At 38.7% G+C, this 19886-nt stretch overlaps 1 protein-coding gene across 6 annotated transcripts in view; it reads left to right on the top strand.

Annotated features, from left to right (window-relative positions):
- ELMO1 (engulfment and cell motility 1) overlaps positions 1-19886 on the top strand; it is a 304241-nt gene that overhangs the window by 78446 nt on the left and 205909 nt on the right. For all 6 annotated transcript variants that reach the window (XM_038126698.1, XM_038126700.1, XM_038126695.1 and 3 more), the window contains 2 exons: positions 7905-8074; positions 18928-18963. In XM_038126698.1, coding sequence (XP_037982626.1) covers positions 7905-8074; positions 18928-18963 — 206 coding nt within the window. The remainder of the gene's footprint in view (positions 1-7904; positions 8075-18927; positions 18964-19886) is intronic.

Genomic DNA, 19886 nt, shown 5'->3' with positions numbered 1-19886 from the left:
TACTACCAATGGTCAGGAAGGTGGGGCTTTGCAACTACCTATCATTCTAGGACTATCATCTGCTTGTTCTGTTTCTTTGGGGATTTGCCTTAGGGTCAGTTAATCAAGTCAGGAGTCCTTACGATATTGACATATTGCCTGTTACCTAACAAATTATGGAGTGCTCAGGCACTGGTCTGCAGTTATGAGTGACTCAGCCATCCTGTTTTAAGATAGAAGGCTGGTCTTTCTGTTCTCCAGTAGTGATATTTATGTGTGAACCAGTGCGTTTTTCATACTTCCTGATGTTTGAAAATTTTGCATTAACTTTTCCCAGAATCAGAGAGGTATCTTGAAAGGAGGAACAGATTGGTTTTTGTCAGATTAGCAAATATTTATATTCTTTAAACAGGTAAAAATTGAAGTTCTGCATGTCCTCACACTACAATAGTCCCTTTGCTTTTTAAGGTACTGTCAAAGTCGTCATCATAGCCATACCTAAATTAGATAAAGGCCTCCAAGCTGTGGTTCTTAAACTGGTGACCCACATAATGGTTGTCATTTACCCTGAAAAGCTAACATGCAATCTGTTTCCATATTTCCTCTGAAATTCTGTATGAGAGCAACACTAGTTGAAAGAGATAATGTGAAGAACAGGCTGCATGATACATTCCTACAAAATGGGAAAGATGCTTTCCTAGCTGTTAGTGCTGGGTGAGAAATGTTTTTCTCATCATGTGCAAACATCAAGATTCTGAATTCCCCCCACCCCCTCTATTTTTTCTATCCTACAACAGGATAAAGCTGAATCTTTCCTCTTGCCCCAAAATACCAAAATCATACTCAAAAAAAAAAAAAAAAAGCTTTATGAAAAGGTAGATGATTTAGGAAAGGAGAGAAAGATTGAGAGAAATGAAGAGAAGCCACATAAGGATTATGCAGTTTTGTTGTGGGAAAAAAAATTGTCCTGAACTTTGCAAGCCTTTTGAGGAAACATTTTTCCTTGAAGAGCTGAGCCGAGTTGTGTTGACCAGTTCTGAAGGCTGAACGAGCTTAAAATGCTTTTCCAGTCCTTAATTTTTATGCAGCTTATAACCATGACAGCCAGTAGTCTGGCTATACCCTTTAGGGTTGCATGTCCCAAGTCATAGAAATTTGGGTGATAAGGATGAGATGCAATCTTTTTGAATTTTGTTGTCATAAGCCTCAAATTATTTATTGCTCATGTACCCAGAGTCAGTACTATTAAAGATTAAAAATAGAGAGAAAAGAAAGGTAGTTTTAGCTAGAAATAGTAAAACAGCATTTTTGGGCTGACTTTTTTAAAATGAGGATTTGAAATCTAACTCCATGAATATAAATGTTAAATACTTTTTCTTTTTTAATCTTGAATTCAGATTATTTTGTGTGCCTATACAGGGACCTTTATCTGAAAACCATTGTTAATACTGCAAGGGCAGAACTGCAGTTATGGTGCGCTGCTAAATCCATTATAAATGCTTGCCTTGAGAGATTTACAATGTGCCTATTTTAAATTTCTTTGAGTTAAAAGTTTGCAAACGCCAGTCATTAGGCCTGGTGGGAATTTGAACTGCTTCTTTGTTTCCATAGGTCTGTTTGCTAAGTTTGTGAGATTCTCTGAAAGACTGTTTTTTTCCTAAACAATGCTATTTTTTTCCTCTATAAACTGCTCACCACACAGACACTCTGTTTCCTAGGTAACTTGAGTGCAGATTGAATTTCTCCCATATTATCTTTGTTCCTATATCATCTTTCTTATTTATTTTAACCTCTCCTATCATCTTTCTTACCAATTCTTTGGGCTATTGTGTGTTTTTTGCAGTTTTCCGTGGCCTGTTTTCCCCCTTTGTCCATTTGCATTTCTGAAGGGACGCATGAAAAGTTTCTTATGCAACATTTCTTTGTATTTGAACGCAGTTGACAATTGAAATGCTGTATTGCTACTGTCTCTTTTTGTGATAACCATATTCCAGTGCATGGTGGGTAGGTGTATAAATGAGCTGTAATTGCTCCTGAGGGTGAGGCTGATGCGAAAGGACTTTTGTGTCCTGCAATGCAGCAAGCAAAGTCCAACCTTTTAGTGAGTGAAACTGCAGGATTCCTTCAATCAGATCCTGCAAATCGTTTTCCAAATGACGTTTTTTCATCATTTTAAAAAGATGCTAAAATACTGGGAAAATTAAATTGAGGGAACTAGTGCAGTTTATTTAATTTAATGGTTTTCAAACAGAACAGATTACTTGAGCACTTACTGTTTATTAAAAACAGCTTCTTGGACACTTACAAAAAATGCTTTGCTTATGAGGTATATACCTTAAAACCTGGTAAAGGGGGTTTTTCTGATGTGGTATTTGTGGGGTCTGATAATTTGCTTTTGTCACGGTTTGTTTTTTTTTTTTTTTTTTTTTTTTTTTTTTTTGATCCCCAGGTCTGAGATCAGTTGAGCTCTCAAACTCTCAAACCTGACATTTGTAGGCAGAGTATTAGCACGTGTACAACAAGCAATCATGTAAATAAAGGTGTTCAGTGATAGTCACCATAATATTTTCTCTGAATGCTTCTACAGATATGAGGAACATGTTCTTTATATGTGATTAAAACAGGCTAGGAAGTATAAAGAGTTTTTTTAACCTATATCTGTTTTTACATCTGAATCCTCAAAGTAAAATTTTGAAGATCTAGTTTAGAATTTTTGATCTACAATTGCTTGAACATGTATTTGAAGTTCTGTAAATGCATAACTTTTTGCAGTTCTAACCTGTAATTGTGATTATGTTTATCATATAATGGTAAAGTAGTTGCTAAATAAACCTTATACCAGAAGCACTGACCATGGGGGTCAATTAGCCATCTTTACATTTTTCTGCTCACAGTAGATTTGAGAAGTGGAGTTGGAGTTTGTCTTTTCATAGAGAAAGGTTTAATCTGATGTTTTCAGGTTTCAAAAGGCACGTTTTGAATAGTAAGTGGAAGAGAATGTTTCAAATGCAGATAGAAGAAAAAATGCTTATAAAGCATTGAGAAGTAGCTAGTGATTGCATATGCCTTATTTTAAGGCATATTTATGTAATACATTTGGTTATGCATCTGTAATGCTTTTGTCATTGATTTAGTGCAAGACCCTAGAGATAACCATTTCCCTGTTTCTGCCTCCTTAATTGCCTGTAATGATTCCACAGGACCTCTCTGTGTATCACATCTGTACAGGGCTTCAGATGTACAAACTGTGCTTCAGAGTTCATGCAAAAAATGTTAACCATTAATGCATGTATTGATTAAAATAGATTCTCATTGCTTACCTGGCAGCAGATGCTAGTCAGCCTTGGTGGGTCTGCTGAATGTGTATGTGTAAAATGATGGTTATATAATGTGTCCACTCCTCCATTGCTCTCTGACATATATGCAGTTGTAGGTGAAATGGCAATAACAATCCAGGAAAAGGCAGCACTTTAAGCCACCATGGTGTTTCGACACTGAATGATTTAAATTAAAGCACAGGAATGCATGCGTTTAGTAAGGACAAAGCTGTATTTGGTAGTTACTGATGGTCTCTGTGCTCTTTTTCTAGCAATATATTGACTGATGTGACTTAATCTACAGGGTAGATAAAAATACTCTTATTTTATTTGCTTTTTGTAAAGGATAAAGAAGACAACTGATTACATAATGGAAAACCAGCAATTTAAATTGATGGTTCAACTTTCTTCCATGGCACATTCATGTTTGATAGTGGTTGCATTTGGATCTGTGTTCTCTCTCTTGTCCCTATTCACTGTATTTTGTATTCTGTACAGAAGCCCTGTGTATGTCTGGTTAATAAGTTGCTTTCAAAGTTTTTGCACAAAGTATTCAGTGGCAAAGAAATGGTAGTTTGATCAGTAGAATCCCTTGTTAGGATGATCTTGGGATTCTTAACCTCCAAATGGCTATTTGAGTCTCTAAGACAGTCACATCCTGGATTTAGGTCATTAGTTTTCTCTTTAAGCTGACAATCTCATCAAGCTGCTCCTTTTAAGCACTGCTACTCCCTAAGGGCAACCTTTCTGGATGTCCTTGGAGCAAATAATTTAAGACTAGACATGCGGCTTATGCCACTTGACAGCCTTTTGAAATGCTGGGACTTCAACGGCACATGTTTTACAAACTTCCCATCTTCCTTCCTTCCTTCCTTCCTTCCTTCCTTCCTTCCTTCCTTCCTTCCTTCCTTCCTTCCTTCCTTCCTTCCTTCCTTCCTTCCTTCCTTCCTTCCGAGGAGAGCAGTTAATTCTGCCTTTCATTTCCTTGAGCAACCGTTTTTCTGTTAATTCCCTCTAATGATTCTCAGTTGCAAAGGTTTATATATATATATATTTACTCCTACCTGAATGATATTTCAGTAAGAATGCCGACATGGCAGCCAGCTCTTCTATTGCTTTAATGAGCTGTGCTTTCTGTCCATCCACTGATGGCTTGCAAATCACTAAAATAGCTCCCTGGTAAGCACTCGGAGCATATTTCATCCGGGTTTCATTTTTTAATGCAGTCATAAATGAGCTGTATATTGCATAAGCATGTATGAGTGCTATGGCAACAAGAATTAGAAGGCTTGTGAGAATTGCATGGTGTTAACCAAGGCAATATTTTCACACGTCAGGCATTTGGGATGACAACAGACAATATGACTTTTGTCCATGTTGCCAGTGAGACATGTGCCAGCACTCTTGCTGAGACAAATATATGTTTACCCCCTTAATCAAGATCTCCTCTGCCATTTGTCTGTTCTTTACTGATCTGAGAGTAGAAGGAGCAAGGTTTATTGGATGCAGTGTCTTGCAAAACTTGTTTAATGTAAGAAAACTGCAACTGTGTGTAAACTTTGCCGGTGGAACCTTGGCATAGTCAGATAAAGCCTATGATGTTAGTAAGCACTCTTTTATGTGCTTAAAGTGTCTCTGAACCACTTTTGTAGCGTGGATTTTTGTGCTCTGTAGAGGGTTCCGAGCTGTCTCTTATCTGAGATAATATTTTGGTTTTAGTCTGGTGAATTCAAAGCTCTCACTGACTGCAGAGGAAAGAGGATTAACGTATCTCAGTTGATAGGTTGGTCCTGCTCATGCTGGTGTTGTGCAGTGTTGGTGAGCTGCTAATGTACACCTGTGTCCTGGTGTTCTCGGGTTTGGTGAGAGGGAGGGTTAGCTCTTTCCATGCTTGGTGTGGATACATGTGTAATGGAAGTCAGACTGGCTGACAGCAGCAGTTCACCAGCCTCAGGTGTTCCTGCTGGGGGCAGTTCTCTCTCCTCAAGAGGAAGGCTGAACCTGACCATAAATTATCTGTTGTCAATACGTATGAAGACTAAGCATTGTTTACACAGCGCAGTGTGTTGTGAAGAGTTTTGCAGGAGGATGGTCTCCTGGCTCTGCTCACATGTTTTTCTTGCTTGCTATCGTGATACACAGGCAATTACAGTCTCCATCTGTTTGGCCACAGCTCTGCTGCCCAAGGTTTGCCCACTCAGACTTCTTGGTAGAGCAGCTCAAGAGAGCTGCTCAGTCACTGTGAACCAGTTGTTTTGTTGTTCACTTTTCCCATTTGATCCATTTTCACTGAATCCAGGTGCTTTTAGAGGACTGGGTTCCTGTGGAAAGCTGGAAGAACTTCCAGTTCAGTAGAACTTCCTTCAGTGGGCAGATAGTGAGAGTGGTAACTTTCAAGAAGTATGGCAGGTTGGAAAAAGCCATGTGCACAGATTTAATAGGTTTAAGGTTAAATCTGAGCAATCATTTCCAAAGTTTAGGGAATGCAGCTGCCATGGCAGTATTGAAGTTTTTTCAGAGTGTTTCTTTCCTGAGGTGGGCAAGAATTCAGACATTGCATGTATTCAGTGAAACAGTAATGTTTTGAAGATATTTTGCATCACTGAGTCTTCCTTATAGTGGGGAGTTTGGCGTTAGGAATGGCTACATGAAGGATATACTTTGATAAGGTAGAAGTTGGCTGTTTTCTGGTTCAGGTAATAATAGTGGTGATTTTTTTGTAGCTGATTATAGAAGAGTACTTTAGCAAAGCTTTTTTCACCCCTTCTGATTAAAAGAAAGGGCCAAGGGAAATATTCAGTAGTTATCCTCGAAGTTGAAAGTAAGTGGTATTTATTTTTACTTCTTCCGTGGGCTTCAGCAAATTATTAACCTTATCACCTACTTAAGCTTGAGACAATAGTCTTTTAGTTTCTATTTGGACAGCCATGGCCATTATGGAGAGACAGTATAAAACATTGTTTCCCCATTACAACTCAAGTCCATTGATAGAGTGGGTAACCTTCAGTGGCAGAAAGATCTTTTGGATTACAGGATTCTGCCTTTTTATAGGTAATGGAACTGCTATGGCTGCATCACCCTATACTTAAAGCACAAAAAAAGCTCAGGACTAAAGATATTCCGTTTCTTTTCAATACTATTTTAACTACAGCCGCACTATCTAGAAGTCATTTCTCTCATATACACACTCCTTAGTGCATTTTCTTCTGGTCAAATGTTGACTGGAGACTATGCATTTACCACCACCATTGTAAAAACAAGAAGTAACCAATCTTGCTGATATTGGAGGAGACTGGGACATTTAATTTATTCATATTTTTGTAGCAATCAAAGTCATGTAGCTAGGCAGCTGAATCTGTAACAACACTAAGCTGGTTATTTTTCTGGGCTCCTTGTTAAAATGTTCACTTGCACTAAAAATGACTGCTTTCTCAGAATCTTTATCTTCAGAGATGACCATCTCTGTGAAGAGCACATTCATTACTCGAACAGAAAAGAATTGTCTATCAGCAGAGCCCTTTCTTCTCTATTTCTTCTCCAGCTGAGAAAGAATAAACATCATCTCAGAGAAAATAACTCTCAACAGAATTTACGTTTAATTTGTTTCCCTAATGACACATAGCCTCTCATTCACCTTTCCTTGGGTGCAGGTAAGAAATAAATTTTAGGAAACAGAATTTTGCAAATATCTCTATATGTAGGGAGAAGGATTGTTTTTCTAAGTAAAGTATGACCTAGCTAGCTATTAATTGAAGCTTTTGGGTATTCTGTTCAGGTAAGTGAAAGCATCAAATTGAAAACATGAGATGTATTTTAAAGTATTTGTACAGCTAAAGAGAGAGGAAATTTAATATGCATCATTTAAGTATTTCTTTAGCTTTTTATCATCAGTATCCATTTTGAATTTCACTAACTCATCCTCTCTTTGAAACATTAATGGCCAGAATAGCATAACATGAGGATATTGAACACGCAAAAAGATGTCTGACAGATAATATCATAGTGTTATGTGGGAAGTAATTATTCTGCACTCCTTGTTGAAAGGGTATATGAGTGTTTGAACTGACTGTGAAAAAAAAGAAGAGGTGTAGGAAGGAGCAGAAGGTCTGAAGTTGGTCTCTCTTGATGTAACATGGTTAGGACAGAATGTGGTCTTTGCTGCTGAAGGTGATCAGAAGTGTGTAACCTGAGTAAGCATTGACAGGAAAAGAAGTGCCACTATTATTTTACTGAGATTGTCTGATGCAGTTTGTTTCATTTTCATATCTTCTTTATTGATGTGACACATAAGTTCTTCAAGCCAAAGGCTGTGTTATTTGTAATGCTCACATTTTGCCTGAGACAATGGGACATGTACCCATTGCTCAGCTAATGATTCTGCAAGAGTCCAAATAAGAATAGGTAATAATGGAGTAATACACAAGTAATATACTTCTACAAGAGTCATTTTTATTTGAACTTCTTAATCTTTTCTGAGCATGGAAGTTAAATATCATTAATATTAAACATGGCCATTGTTCCTGCTTACACTGACATTTTACTCATGATTTTCATTGTAATGAAAGCTGTTTTGTTGCTTTTTTTGTCTGTGTTTTTTTTCTCTCATAGGCTCAAAATGCACAGCAGCTCCATGAGAGGATCCAGTCTTCTAGTATGGATGCAAAGTTAGAAGCACTGAAAGACTTAGCCAACTACTCACGGGATGTTACATTTGCCCAAGAATTTATAAACCTGGATGGCATTTCCCTCCTAACGCAAATGGTTGAAAGTGGCACAGAGTGAGTATTCTGCTTAAACTCTGGCGTTCCTTCTGTGTGGGGTGATTTCATGCTCTCTTTCTGAGTGGATAAATTGAATATCTCAAGAGGTCTAGACTTCTTGGATAGTATGTTAATTGTCAATGAGATACTGGGTTTTTTTAAAATTTCCTCTAACAATGAGCTGGTCAGGAGTGGGGATGAGCAAAGAAGAAAGTCACAATTATTGCCTATGCCATAAAGTTTGGGGAGACTGGGGTCTTAGTTTCTTCTCTATTCACTGGAATTTCAATAAGCCATTGAAAGTGTATTTAAAGGCTGATATTTAAGTGATATCACTTAAAAACTGTGTATTAAATTTCACGTTACTGAGAACATGTGTGGTAAAACCCAAATGTAAAAAATTCTTTATTTCCGTTTTTTATTGTTTTGGTATTGAATGGGATTTTTCTAATACCAGTTAGGTTTTTTGACATAAAAATGAAAGCTGACCTCTAAAAATACACTCATTCTTTACCAGAATGCCTTACTAAATTTCATCATGGGTGAAATTCAGGACCGAAAGTCCTGAGTAAGTGTCCATTGGCTTAATGTGGAGTGTGCAGCAGAAAAGTATCAACTAGATTGTTCCACTATTAAATGATGCTCTAACAGTAAGCATTTGATTTCAAGTAAGAGGTTTGCACTCAGTGTCAAGCTCTACTACACAGGAAGAAGTCAACAATACCCACACCATCTCCTGAGAGAAAGAAAACTGAAATCAGTTCAATTCCCCTCACAAATGTGCTCGTGTTCCCTTGGCTTCAAGGAGGTAAATACTATTAGGAAGTAAAGCAAAAGTAGCAAGTGGTCTTTGAAGTCAAACACAAATGTTATCTGAGGGTCTTGTACGAGATGTACTGTGTATTTTCCACAGAAAAATTAACAACTTTATAAAATCCAGTAGTCCGTAGATTGAGCAGTGTAAAAACAATCTCTCCCAGATTCCTACCCATTGTGTGGTTAATGGCTTATGGAACTCTGAATCCTTATTGTCTTACTACAGCTATATACTAGATTTCCAAAAGCTCGTGGTTTAATCTTCAGCATTTTGGGGTTATAGTCTTTATTTTTTGCAGAGATTTGATCTGTGGCACACATCACATGTTATGCCGCTTTAAAATTAAATGCTTCTAGTTACCAAATTGTTCAACTTCTCTTTTATTCATGTGGTATTTGTTGTTTATGGACCAAATTAAGTTTAAAAGCAAAGACAAGTTTAAGTTAATATAAACACATGTATGCAGTTGCTGTACTAATGAAAGGCATTATAAATGGACAGGCTCACATATGCCTGTGAAGATCAGAACACAGCAAAATTAACAGTTCCCACCCTTGTGGTTTATTTTGTTGTGACATTATTTAGGTCTAATGGTTTAACTTACTCCACTGCAAAAGGTATTTAAGTGAAAGCATTTTATTTTCTGTTGAAACAGACAGGGAACATTCACATTTTTTAATAATCTTTTATTTTGGCTGTGCTAAGACTAAAGCCAGTGCCCTCCTCACCCTTCAGATGTGTTTGTACTGCTGTTTTGTAGCTGTTGGATGACCCAAGCTGTAGCAGACTGGTCTGGATTAAAAATAACTGTTTGGGAGGGAAACTACTAACGACAGCACTGCTGTTGAAAGAACTAGCAAATTATACCCTGTAATAAGTCCTGACCGATGGCATAAGTTTTCAAACCACACAGCAGGCTTGTAAACTGGACATATGAGCAGAGTTTACTGCCTTTTTCTTTTTTATTATTTTATTGCTATAAGTTTTTGCATTTTGAGGGATTTAATTTTTTTTTCTTTTTAGCTGATGTAATGTGTCATCAAACATGTATTGATGGATCTACCTGTCTAATGTATTTATCAGTATTTCTGTCTGTGGGGAGAAATGCTCTTGAGTTGGGGCACTGCACAAAGACTCAGACTGTAAGAGTTTCCAGCAGCTTCACGTGTTGATGAGCTCTTAGTACTCACTGCAGTCTTTCATCTTCAGCAGCCTAGACATTCTTCAGCTCCTGAGGGTGTGAGCAGGTCAGGTTTTTCCAAGTCTGGTTTTGCAAAGGGAGTTGTAAAGCAGAGACATCTGTGCTATGCTGTACATTCCCTTCTGCTTTTATACTGTACATCACTGGCTGATGAGTGCATATTTAACAGAACTTGGGATTTGATGAAAGGAGCAAACATACAGAGGCACAGCAGCCTAAGCCTAACATGGTGCTTCTGCTTTCCTTTCTCATCTCACTTCAAGGTACTGAATCTGTTCCCTCACATCAGGGTCTGTCACTCATTGCTGTGTCAGCACACTAAGCAAACAGACCGACTACTTCCTCAAAAGAAAGAAAAGAAACTTTTTTTTTCATTCAGCACCCTAGGCTGTCAAAGAAAGGCAGCTGGAATCAGTCAGTTGTCCTCTTATGGTCTGTTCTTGCTATTGCTTGGACTCTCTGCACTACTGTTAGTAAGAGGTCTCACACAAGATGCTCACTGAACAGATAAATCAAATTGAAGGCCTCCTTGCCATTGCTCCCAACCTGGGCTCAGCACCCTCAGCAACATTGCCTTGTGGGCTGTGTGGCTGACAAGGTCACCAAAATGCTTAGAACATAAAGCTTTTCTCTGTGTCCATAGGTGAACTGCTCTCTTGGTGTCCACAGTGTCCAAACAATTACACTAGCATTATAAAGGGCCGGGGGCAGGTATTAGAGGAGGAATGAGGAGCCAGAAATTTTGGGCTGGGGCAGAAACTTCTTTCATAGCCCAGTTTTAGAAGACGATGTATTTTATAAAGATGCATTTAAGGTATATCTTCACTATGGAGTTACCTTAGCCACTTCGGTGCTGCTTCTGTAGAGCCAGCCTTGTTTGAATGGGCTATGAGTCACCCATGCAGCTGAGACAAACCTAATGTCGTGGTGCTGCTGAGAGATGCTCCAGCTGCTTGCCTTCTTCTCCCATTTTCTGTGTGTTAACCCCTGCTCTTCAGCCCAGTCCTGCTTTTTTTCCCAGGAGCTGGTTCCAGGAGTTGGTTCCAGTGTCTGTGTGCTTCACAAAGCCAATGCAGCCTATTAACTTTTGGCAAAGTACATGATTCTGTTAGAAAACTAACTCTCTAAAATTAGTTTTCTACTCAGTTAGGGACTTGAAGAACAAGAGAGGAACTGGTCATGAGTGGATGCAGAAAAGGCCCTTTTTTGTGGCAATAGACCCTAAGTGTGTCACTGAGCCATGACCTGAGAGCAGATGTGCTGCGAAACAGTGTGAGGGTGGCGGCTGTCTCTCTTCTTGTATTGCACCCTGGGGACTGGCACTGAGACTCTGGGAGGGCAGGAATGGGACATACCCTGTGGGGTGGCTGCTGGTGCTCTGCAGGGATCCCCTCTGTGTGCTGTGCCAGCTGCCCTGGTTGGTGCAGCTGGGAACAGCCCTACATCTGTAAGCCCAGGCTGAGTGGCGCCTCTGTTCACGGTGTGCTGCAGCTGTGCTAGAAATCGATGAATTTTGTTAATTCAAGCTTTATTCTCTATTTTCCCCAAGGGGCCAGGCAGTGCTCATTAGAAGTGCCATCGTGCTCTGTGCAAAGTTGCTCTGAGGTTTTCTTTGCACATGGATTTTATCTTAGAAGCGGCTCTTAAGTTATAATTTCGGTGTGTAATTAAGTTTTACTGGGTAGCCTCTGGAAAACAAGACTCCATCTTTTTATATAGCTTTCACTGAGGAAGAGGTCTATATTTTATTTATAGTTGGCTTTGTTTATTGTGCTATTTAGTCATTATTTCAGTGAAGCTGATGGCTAGTAGAGTACAGTGACCAGAGTAAGAGAATGTAAATCCCTGGATTTCTAGTTACTTCTGTTTCATTTCACAGGTGATGAAAAGAAGTGGTAGTATAAAAAGTTGACAAGAAATAACAGTGTTTCCTGTTAGTTTTCCATATGTTATATTCCTGAATACTGAAGAAAATTAGAATGTGTTAGAGAATAGAGAACTGTGGGCATGGTGTGTGCAAGCACAAAGCTGTTGGGGTAGGTGGTAGGGTGCATGGGATCTAGTGAAGCTGAGAGTGCACCTTGTCAATATGAATATATTTATATCAGAAGAGATGCAACGTCTCAGAAACTGTCCACATGTATCTTGATCTTGTTGATTGAGATGGCTTATCTTGTTTTTCCTTCAGGCTCATTCTTGCTTCCACAGCACTGCTATGAGTCTTGTTAACTGAAAAAGGAAAAAAAATAGTTTTATGTTTGTTTTTATGATATGGGTGACCTATAAGTTATAGAAAAGACTGCAAGACAAGTCATGAAGAACAAGAAAATGCTGATTCCATTCTATAATTATCCATGATGTCCAATCATTTCTCAGACTGGGCATTTGTGTCACCAAAGAGTGGGGTGGATGTGTGCAGGCAGCTTTTTTTTTTTTTCTGAGACTTTTCAGAAAGTTTATTTCCACAGCACTCCTAATGCTAAACTTTTTGTTCAAAAGCCAGTCCAGGCCTAGTTAAGAGGAGCTGACTGTGCAGTCCATCTGTACACCTGCTTGGGTGTACAGACTGTCTAAAGGGTAAGGGTGTGCTGCTTCCACTCCACCTCAGAATGCAATGCCCTAAAATGGGGCAGAAAATGAGCAATGCTGCTGAGTCCTAGATATACTGTCCTAGGTATACTATATATATAATTACTGATTAAAAATATGTTCAGGAACCAAGGTGAAAGGAGGAGTCATGTGTTGCTACCCCAGCTGTGATAACACAGTTCTCTTATTCAAAGCTGCATTCTGTAGCTGAGCCTAGAACTTGTGTTTCAGAAAATCATGTCTGTACAGATAGGCCTTCTGATATAGCAGAAGACTGTTAATGCCATGGGGTTTTTTACTTGATGTATCAGAATAGTTGTGTGACTGGAACAGACTCTCAGCCTTCCTTAGAAGGAAAAAAAAATCCTCATAATGCCTTATAAAGCAAGAAAAAGAAAATGTAATTCACACACTGTAAATATTGAAAGACCAAAGAGTTTATAAAAGGAATCTATATTTATTTTTTTTTATTGCTAGTAATAAAAATAAGAGTGATCTCATGGGAGGGAAAGTAGGAAGGCCTATGCAGAATTTTCAGCATTTTTTAAATTGGCATTATACTGATCTCTATGACTTACCATTTGGCTGAAATAACACACAGTTTCTGCCAAAAAAAAAAAAAAAAAAAAAAAAAAAAAGAGACACTATGCTAAGCCTAGCTGTCTTGACAGTAACCAGAACAGAATTGTTTATGCTGCTGTTGAGAAGATTGTTCTCCAGACATCTGCTTCATCGATGAGGCTGTGCTGAACAGCTTTATTGTCTTTATTGTCATACAGCCATGGCACAGGAACATGCTAGTTGATGCTGCTAAGACAAGGTAGCAGATAGCCCGGTTAGCAGATAGTTTTAATTGTAAGAGAGTTGCTTAATATGCAGATTGGAGAAAAAAGCACCTTGCTTTTAATTTTAGTTGTTAAATTTTGCCATCTTCCTATTGGAAATAATAAATGCAGCTAGATCAAGTTCATGTAAGCTTCTAAATAAATGTATATTTGTATGGGTTTTGTGTCTTGACTAAGAGGAGCCATGCAGTTGCAGGCTTGGCTGCTGTACAGCTGGAAGTCTCTGGGAGATCAATTGTGCATGCTTTAAGGACAAATTGCATTGTTCAGTGAAATTTTAGCTCTTGGCTTGTCTTATAGAGATAATACTGTATACCAGTCCACTGGAAAACTGAAGACAGATTGGTTTGGAGTTCTTCCAACTTCAGCACACTTTTTGGGACAGTTGCTCAAATACCTGCTGGTGGTTTTTTCCATCCCAGTCTGATGAGTATTTCAGCAGTGCTGTCAAAACGTTTAAGCTGCTCTTGCTCACAGTAACTTGTTCCTGTCCTGCTTCATCTGGAGAGTTATACCAGTACTGTTTCTACCAAGCTGGACTGGAAAACTGGTGTAGGTTATGAAGAGTGACAGTAGAGGCTACTTTTAATACAATATTCCTTAACCCAGTTTAGTTCCCTGACTGAGCTCACACCATTGCCCCAGAAAACTGTTGTGAAAGCCCAACTTGCTAGATAAATGGAAAATGAATTTTCAGAAGATAGGAAGAATACTAAGCTAGTAGGTTTTTACCACTATATAAAGTAGCCCTTTTCCACCCTTCCTGGCTACTGGCTGTGTAGTACCTGCTCTCTTTCTTGTTCAGCTCCAATGCTTATTTGACTCCTCAGTGATGCAATTCAATTTGCTAAACTGTCAGAAACTCAGTCAGCCAATGGAGGGAGGAAATTAATTTGCATTTTTGACAGCACAGGGTTTTAAACAGGCTCAACTATTCCTGTGAAGCTTCACCTGGAAGCATAGATTACTTAATCTGACATTGCTGCCAAAATCAATTCTTGTCCAACAGGGGTTTTACGTAATCTTCATTTTTTAGTGCTTCTGTAATGTCGGGAGAGGGTGACTATTGTCTATGAGGCAGAAATCCAAAAGAGTGTATAAAATCAGGTAATCCTACTATAGCACTGTGGAGATGGTAATGGCAGGAGAATGAGAAAGGACTGCAACTCCATTTTTCAGTGCAGTTTCCATAAAGAAAGAAGGTGGAGTAGGACTTTTTCCTGGAGTGGCTTTTTTTGTTGGTTTACTTTTCTCCTGCTTGTTCTATTTTGGGTTTGTTTCCCCATCAGTCTTCAGGCTTGGATTACACCCTCCCTCTCAGCACACACAAGTACAATTTTTCTTACATCTTTTACATATGCAAAGCACACACTGTGGGCTTTAGATAAGATCATGGAATCGTCTCACTTGGAAGGGACCCAGAAGGATCATCGAGTCCAATTCTTGAGTGAATGGCCCCTACGGGGATTAAACCCACAGCCTCTGTGTTACTAACGCAGTGCTTTAACCAAGTGAGCCAATCTCAAGGTCATCTGAAGGTGGAACTGTCAAAGATCACATTTTGGAGGGAAGAGAGGGAGAGTTGCTGGTCTCCCCATCCTAAATGCTATTTCTCCAGGCTTGATTTCCTTTTTACTTTGCCTGTGTTTGGGAATATTAGCATTTAAATGACCCCTTTTAAATGGTGATATCAACACCCTGTTGATAGGAAGAGGGATGAGGAGAGGAGGCAGTTTTACTGGGTCTTGTTTGGCAACCACTTTTGTAAAATGTTATAAAAAGAGCAACTCCAGCAGTGGATTTATATTTCCAAATATTCTTCAGAGTGTGAAGGTGGGCAAAATAAATTTTTTATTTTTTGTTAACTCCAGCCAAAACTGTAGTATTTGAAAAACCAAGAAAAATAAGGGGAAGAGGTTAAAATCTCCACTTCTGCAACTTTCCAGGATGTTTTCGTCTTTTGGGCTGTGTATAGCTGTGGGATGTTGTGGTGGCTGTGAGAGACTGAGGTCTGCTGTGTAACTTAATAGTAATAGTAATTTTGTAAATTATTCCAGGTCAACGTGTTTCCCAGATGTCATATGCTTGTGATAGCCCCACCTGTTACAAAGAGAAGGCAGAAATTTGTACTCTTGGATTTTTCTTTACCCTGCCTGTTATCTAGAATGTGTGTTATCCTTGTGTTTGCCTGAAAAGCAATAGCCAAATGGTGCTTTAATGTGGTTGGCAGGTCATTCATCCATCATCCCATCAGTGTTTCCGTAGAGGAGGAAGTTTTTGTGAGTATCTTCCACCTTTGGTAACAGTGGCCCTCTCTGGGGTCATACTGCATTAAAAGCTTTTATCCTCAGTGGTATACTCTTACACAATTCTGCTCGTGTTCAAACAGTGCAGGCTTAGAAACAATTGTTGTGCTGAAGTGGTGTGACTGCTTTAGTTCTTGGTACTATAAGCTACAGTGGCTCCACACTGGCTTCCATAATGGGACATTTTAGTTTATTCCCCCCGTTCAGATAAGCCCTTCCTGTGGACTGTGTGTTACTCCAGCTTGGGTTTATATTTGGGGTATCTTTAGTCTTTGTACAGCAGTTTTGGCACATGAACAGATAGGAGTTGATCTAGTCAGGTCCCTGCTAAGCTGGTCTCTGCTGGAAGCTGCTCAAGGTGTGACCTGCAGTATTTGAGTAAGTAGTAAGTCTGTGTGCTTGAAAAAGTCTGAAGAGAACTCGCTGCTGCTCCTTAGAATTCATTTGGAAGTGTATCACAAAGTTCCTTTGAGGCCACAGAGGAAATATATTACGGTAGAAAAATGTTTAACCTGGTAACTTGGCATTCATGTTATTTTGCATTAGGCTGGCATCTATTTTGAGTTTCCTGCCTGTGTAAAAATTGCTGGGTTTGTCTTTCACCACTATAGAATCTCAGCCTTTCACAATTGCTATTTAATTTGCCCTTATAACATTTGCTTTTTGGCCGTGGTTTTGTTCCCATCTGTGCAAGTGCAATTGAGGGATGCTTTTTTTGGGGAAAAAAAAAAAGAAAAAAAAGAAAAATATAAGTATTGAGCTAATTACAGTGTCTAGATCAGTAAGGCTTTCAGCATTTTTGACCCTACCTTGGTAACTCACCAAGAAGGGCTCTACAGAGCTGTTTGGTTGCTACCACAGAGTCAGCCCTCTGAAGAAAAAAAGTTATGTATATATAGAAAGAGGAAAGCTGATGGAAGTGGCAGATTGTACTTAGTTTCTTTCCATGCTGACTTGCTGGAAGAATCAGCTTGGGGACTCCTCCTTGGTGACTTTTGCATGGTCTGTGTGTAAATACGAGAGGAACTCCTGCTCATTCCAGTTCCTTCTCTATTATGTTTTGGTTTTATGATGGATGAAAATAGCATGTGTTGCTTTAGAGAACAGCCTCCATCCACATCTTCAGTGGTAAAAGTCAATCTATAATCATGTGTCGCTACAACATGTGATGTCTTAGATTGATTGCTGCTCTAGTGACACCAAAGCAAGAAAAATCAGTGGAAGTTGTTTGGTTTAATACAATGGCTATCTTTCCTCTGAAGTCAAAATTTTGTCTTTGTATTGCTTCACCAGAAATATCTTATATAATTCAATTATTTCTCTACATTATTATATTTTCTTTTACTTTGCATACTTTTTGACCTCAGGTTAACTGATTGCTGCTTAACTCAGCAGGGTGGATAAGAGTTCTGTAAATGCTAAGAGAGTTGCTGTCTAAATGTTTTGTTTTAGGACTCAGATGTTTGTTCTGTAATCCCTGTCTCAGTCGTGGAGAAAATGTCCTGATTAGAGCCTGTTGTGAGAAATCTCTGGCAAAACAGAGTCTGTCCTTTGAAGTGCTACCAGTTCTCAAACACCACACTTGTTTCTCTATCAGAAAAACACAGCCCTAATTTCAAGTTTGTTTGCTGCTTAGCTGAAGTCAGCACCTGGAAGAAAGCAGCTATTTTAAAAACTGCCCTGTGAAGAGTGCTGTGAAGTTTGGCTGACATATTGCAGAAAGTTGCAAGGATCCATGCACATTTGGGAGATGACAAAACCCGTTTATTGTGGCAATTATTCTTGGTGTTTTAGCAGAATTTGCCACAGCATGGAAGCATTTAGTTTGCAGAAGCACAGGAGTGACATTCTGCTGAAGCTTGGATCTCCTACTATGGAAACTGTTTTGAATTTTACTGCTCATAAAAGCATGTTGAGGGTATTTTCCCCCACTTGTTAAGGCTGTCTGATCATCAGGATGTTTTTTGTTTACTCATTATTATTGGCTACACAGATAGATGTTGTAGCATAAAAGATCCAAGGGCATGAAATCCAAGGAGAAAATCTTGTCATTTCTCTGATTTGAGTTAGGCTGTAGCCCAGTCTGTGTTTGGATACAGGGTAAACTGTGCTGGTACTCATCTTCAGGCATGAGTATTGCAGCTCACAGCTGGCAGAGGACTTCAAACCACTATTCCTGTGGTTTCTCCACTGACATTCACACAAGCCAACCCAAAAGCTGCCCTCCTTGAGACTGGTTCCTCTTGAAAAGCTGGGAGGAATTACTGTTTTACCAAAAGGGAAAAAAGCCCCAAAACTGTAGCTGCATTCTGGGAGAGAATTAGAGAATTGAATCAGTGATTGGAGAGTTTGTAGTCCTAGAGCTCTTCTGAGCTGAATGACACTGCTGTGCAGCTTGCTGTGAGGGAAAGTGCAAAAGGGAAGACCTGGGAGAAGGTGCAGAAAGCAAAGTGGAACCTCTTTTTTGTCCTTTTTAACACTATTCTGCCCAGTGTGGAACTGCAGCCAAGCCTCTGAAATAAAACTATGAAATAGATTTGGCGGCACAAGAAATGGTAAAGAAAGAGACAGATTGGGTTTTTAAATTTCTTTCTAGCTCTGTTCTTTTTTATATGTTTAAGTGGTGTTTTAAAAAGAGGGTATCTATCTTTGGTGCCATTTTTACCATTTACCATCCTAGCTATACAACTTTCAATAATGCTGATGACTCTGACATCAGTATTAGTAGTGGACACTACAAGTAACTAAAAAAGTTCTCCAGGCAATGGGTTACATGTCGTTGAAACAGTACAGAAGATGCTTAAGGTGTAAACCTTTATTGTTTTGTATCAAAGGCTTTTTACACGTTTTACTAAATTAGATTGTCTAGATATGTTTTTTTTCCTAACAGAAGTTAACACAAGTATTCTGAACAAATATTTGAAATAGATTTGGAGTGTTCATTACGAGTTACTGAACTGCTTCTGTTCATAGCAAATTGTTAGCAATTTACTGTCTCTTATTGTATGCATATCTGTGAAATTTATGGCTCAAGTACGGGGGGATTGTATGCAGTAAATAGAGTACAGATGTTTTAAAGTGTTTTTCCTCACCTGCAAGTTTTAATTTTGCAGACGATATCAGAAATTGCAGAAGATAATGAAGCCCTGGTAAGAACTTGATTAGATCATCACCTTGCATACTACCTCTTCTTTTGCATGACTGAGTTCAGGCCCTTGTGCTAATCTTTATATGTAAATACAACTGTGCATATGCATCAGCAAGTCTTCAATCTTCTCTGTTTTCTGCTCTTTGATGTCTGTTAAAATTTTCTGATGAAGCCTTTTTTTTTTTTTTGCTTTGCCTATGGAATGAGTGCTTCATTTCTGTAACTTCAGCAGGGGCTTTTACTATTTCTGAAGTAAAGCTTTTGTTCTATTTTCTTTTCTAATTTCAGAAAAAAAAAATAATTTCCCAATCTTTCCCAATTCCCCTCTTGAATTTCATTGGCTTATGTGATTGATAGTAGGCAATTTTAATGGTCAGTGTTAGTGAGATGAAAAGTAAGGTCATTGTCCCAGTTTGAATTACTATTATTTGCTGGCCCCAAGTAATGCTAGTTGTTGCAGATAGCTGTATAAAGGAAAACTGCAAAATAGTAAATGGGCTCATATCAGAATTTCCCTGCCTGTTTCCCTGATGATTTTGAACAGAATGCTTCTGTTTGCTTAGAGTTAAGCGCAGGCTTTGATAAATTTGAATCCCAAGAGATGTTGTAATATCTTGACTGGCTTGCAAATTTGACATGTCAAGTATAGCTAAAACCCAAGGAAGCAAGAGAATAATCAATTAAGCATATGTCTGTCATTCTGAGAGCTTGATGTGATTTATCATGCAGGAAATGCAGTTCCCCATCCAAACCTGTGCTAAATCATACTTTCACAAATCTGCTGTTAACCAAGTTCCAAAATATTTATTTTTAAATCATTGCCTAATAAATAAATTATACAGTAAGAATAAATTTGGCAGGAAATTTAAATCCTTCTTCTAAGTTCAGTTTCTTAACCTAATACAAAGTAACTTGTTTCATAAT

The sequence above is a fragment of the Motacilla alba genome, chromosome 2 (genome assembly GCF_015832195.1).
Source record: "Motacilla alba alba isolate MOTALB_02 chromosome 2, Motacilla_alba_V1.0_pri, whole genome shotgun sequence".
In the NCBI taxonomy this organism is placed as follows: Eukaryota; Metazoa; Chordata; class Aves; order Passeriformes; family Motacillidae; genus Motacilla; species Motacilla alba.
This window is presented reverse-complemented; position numbering and strand designations above follow the sequence as displayed.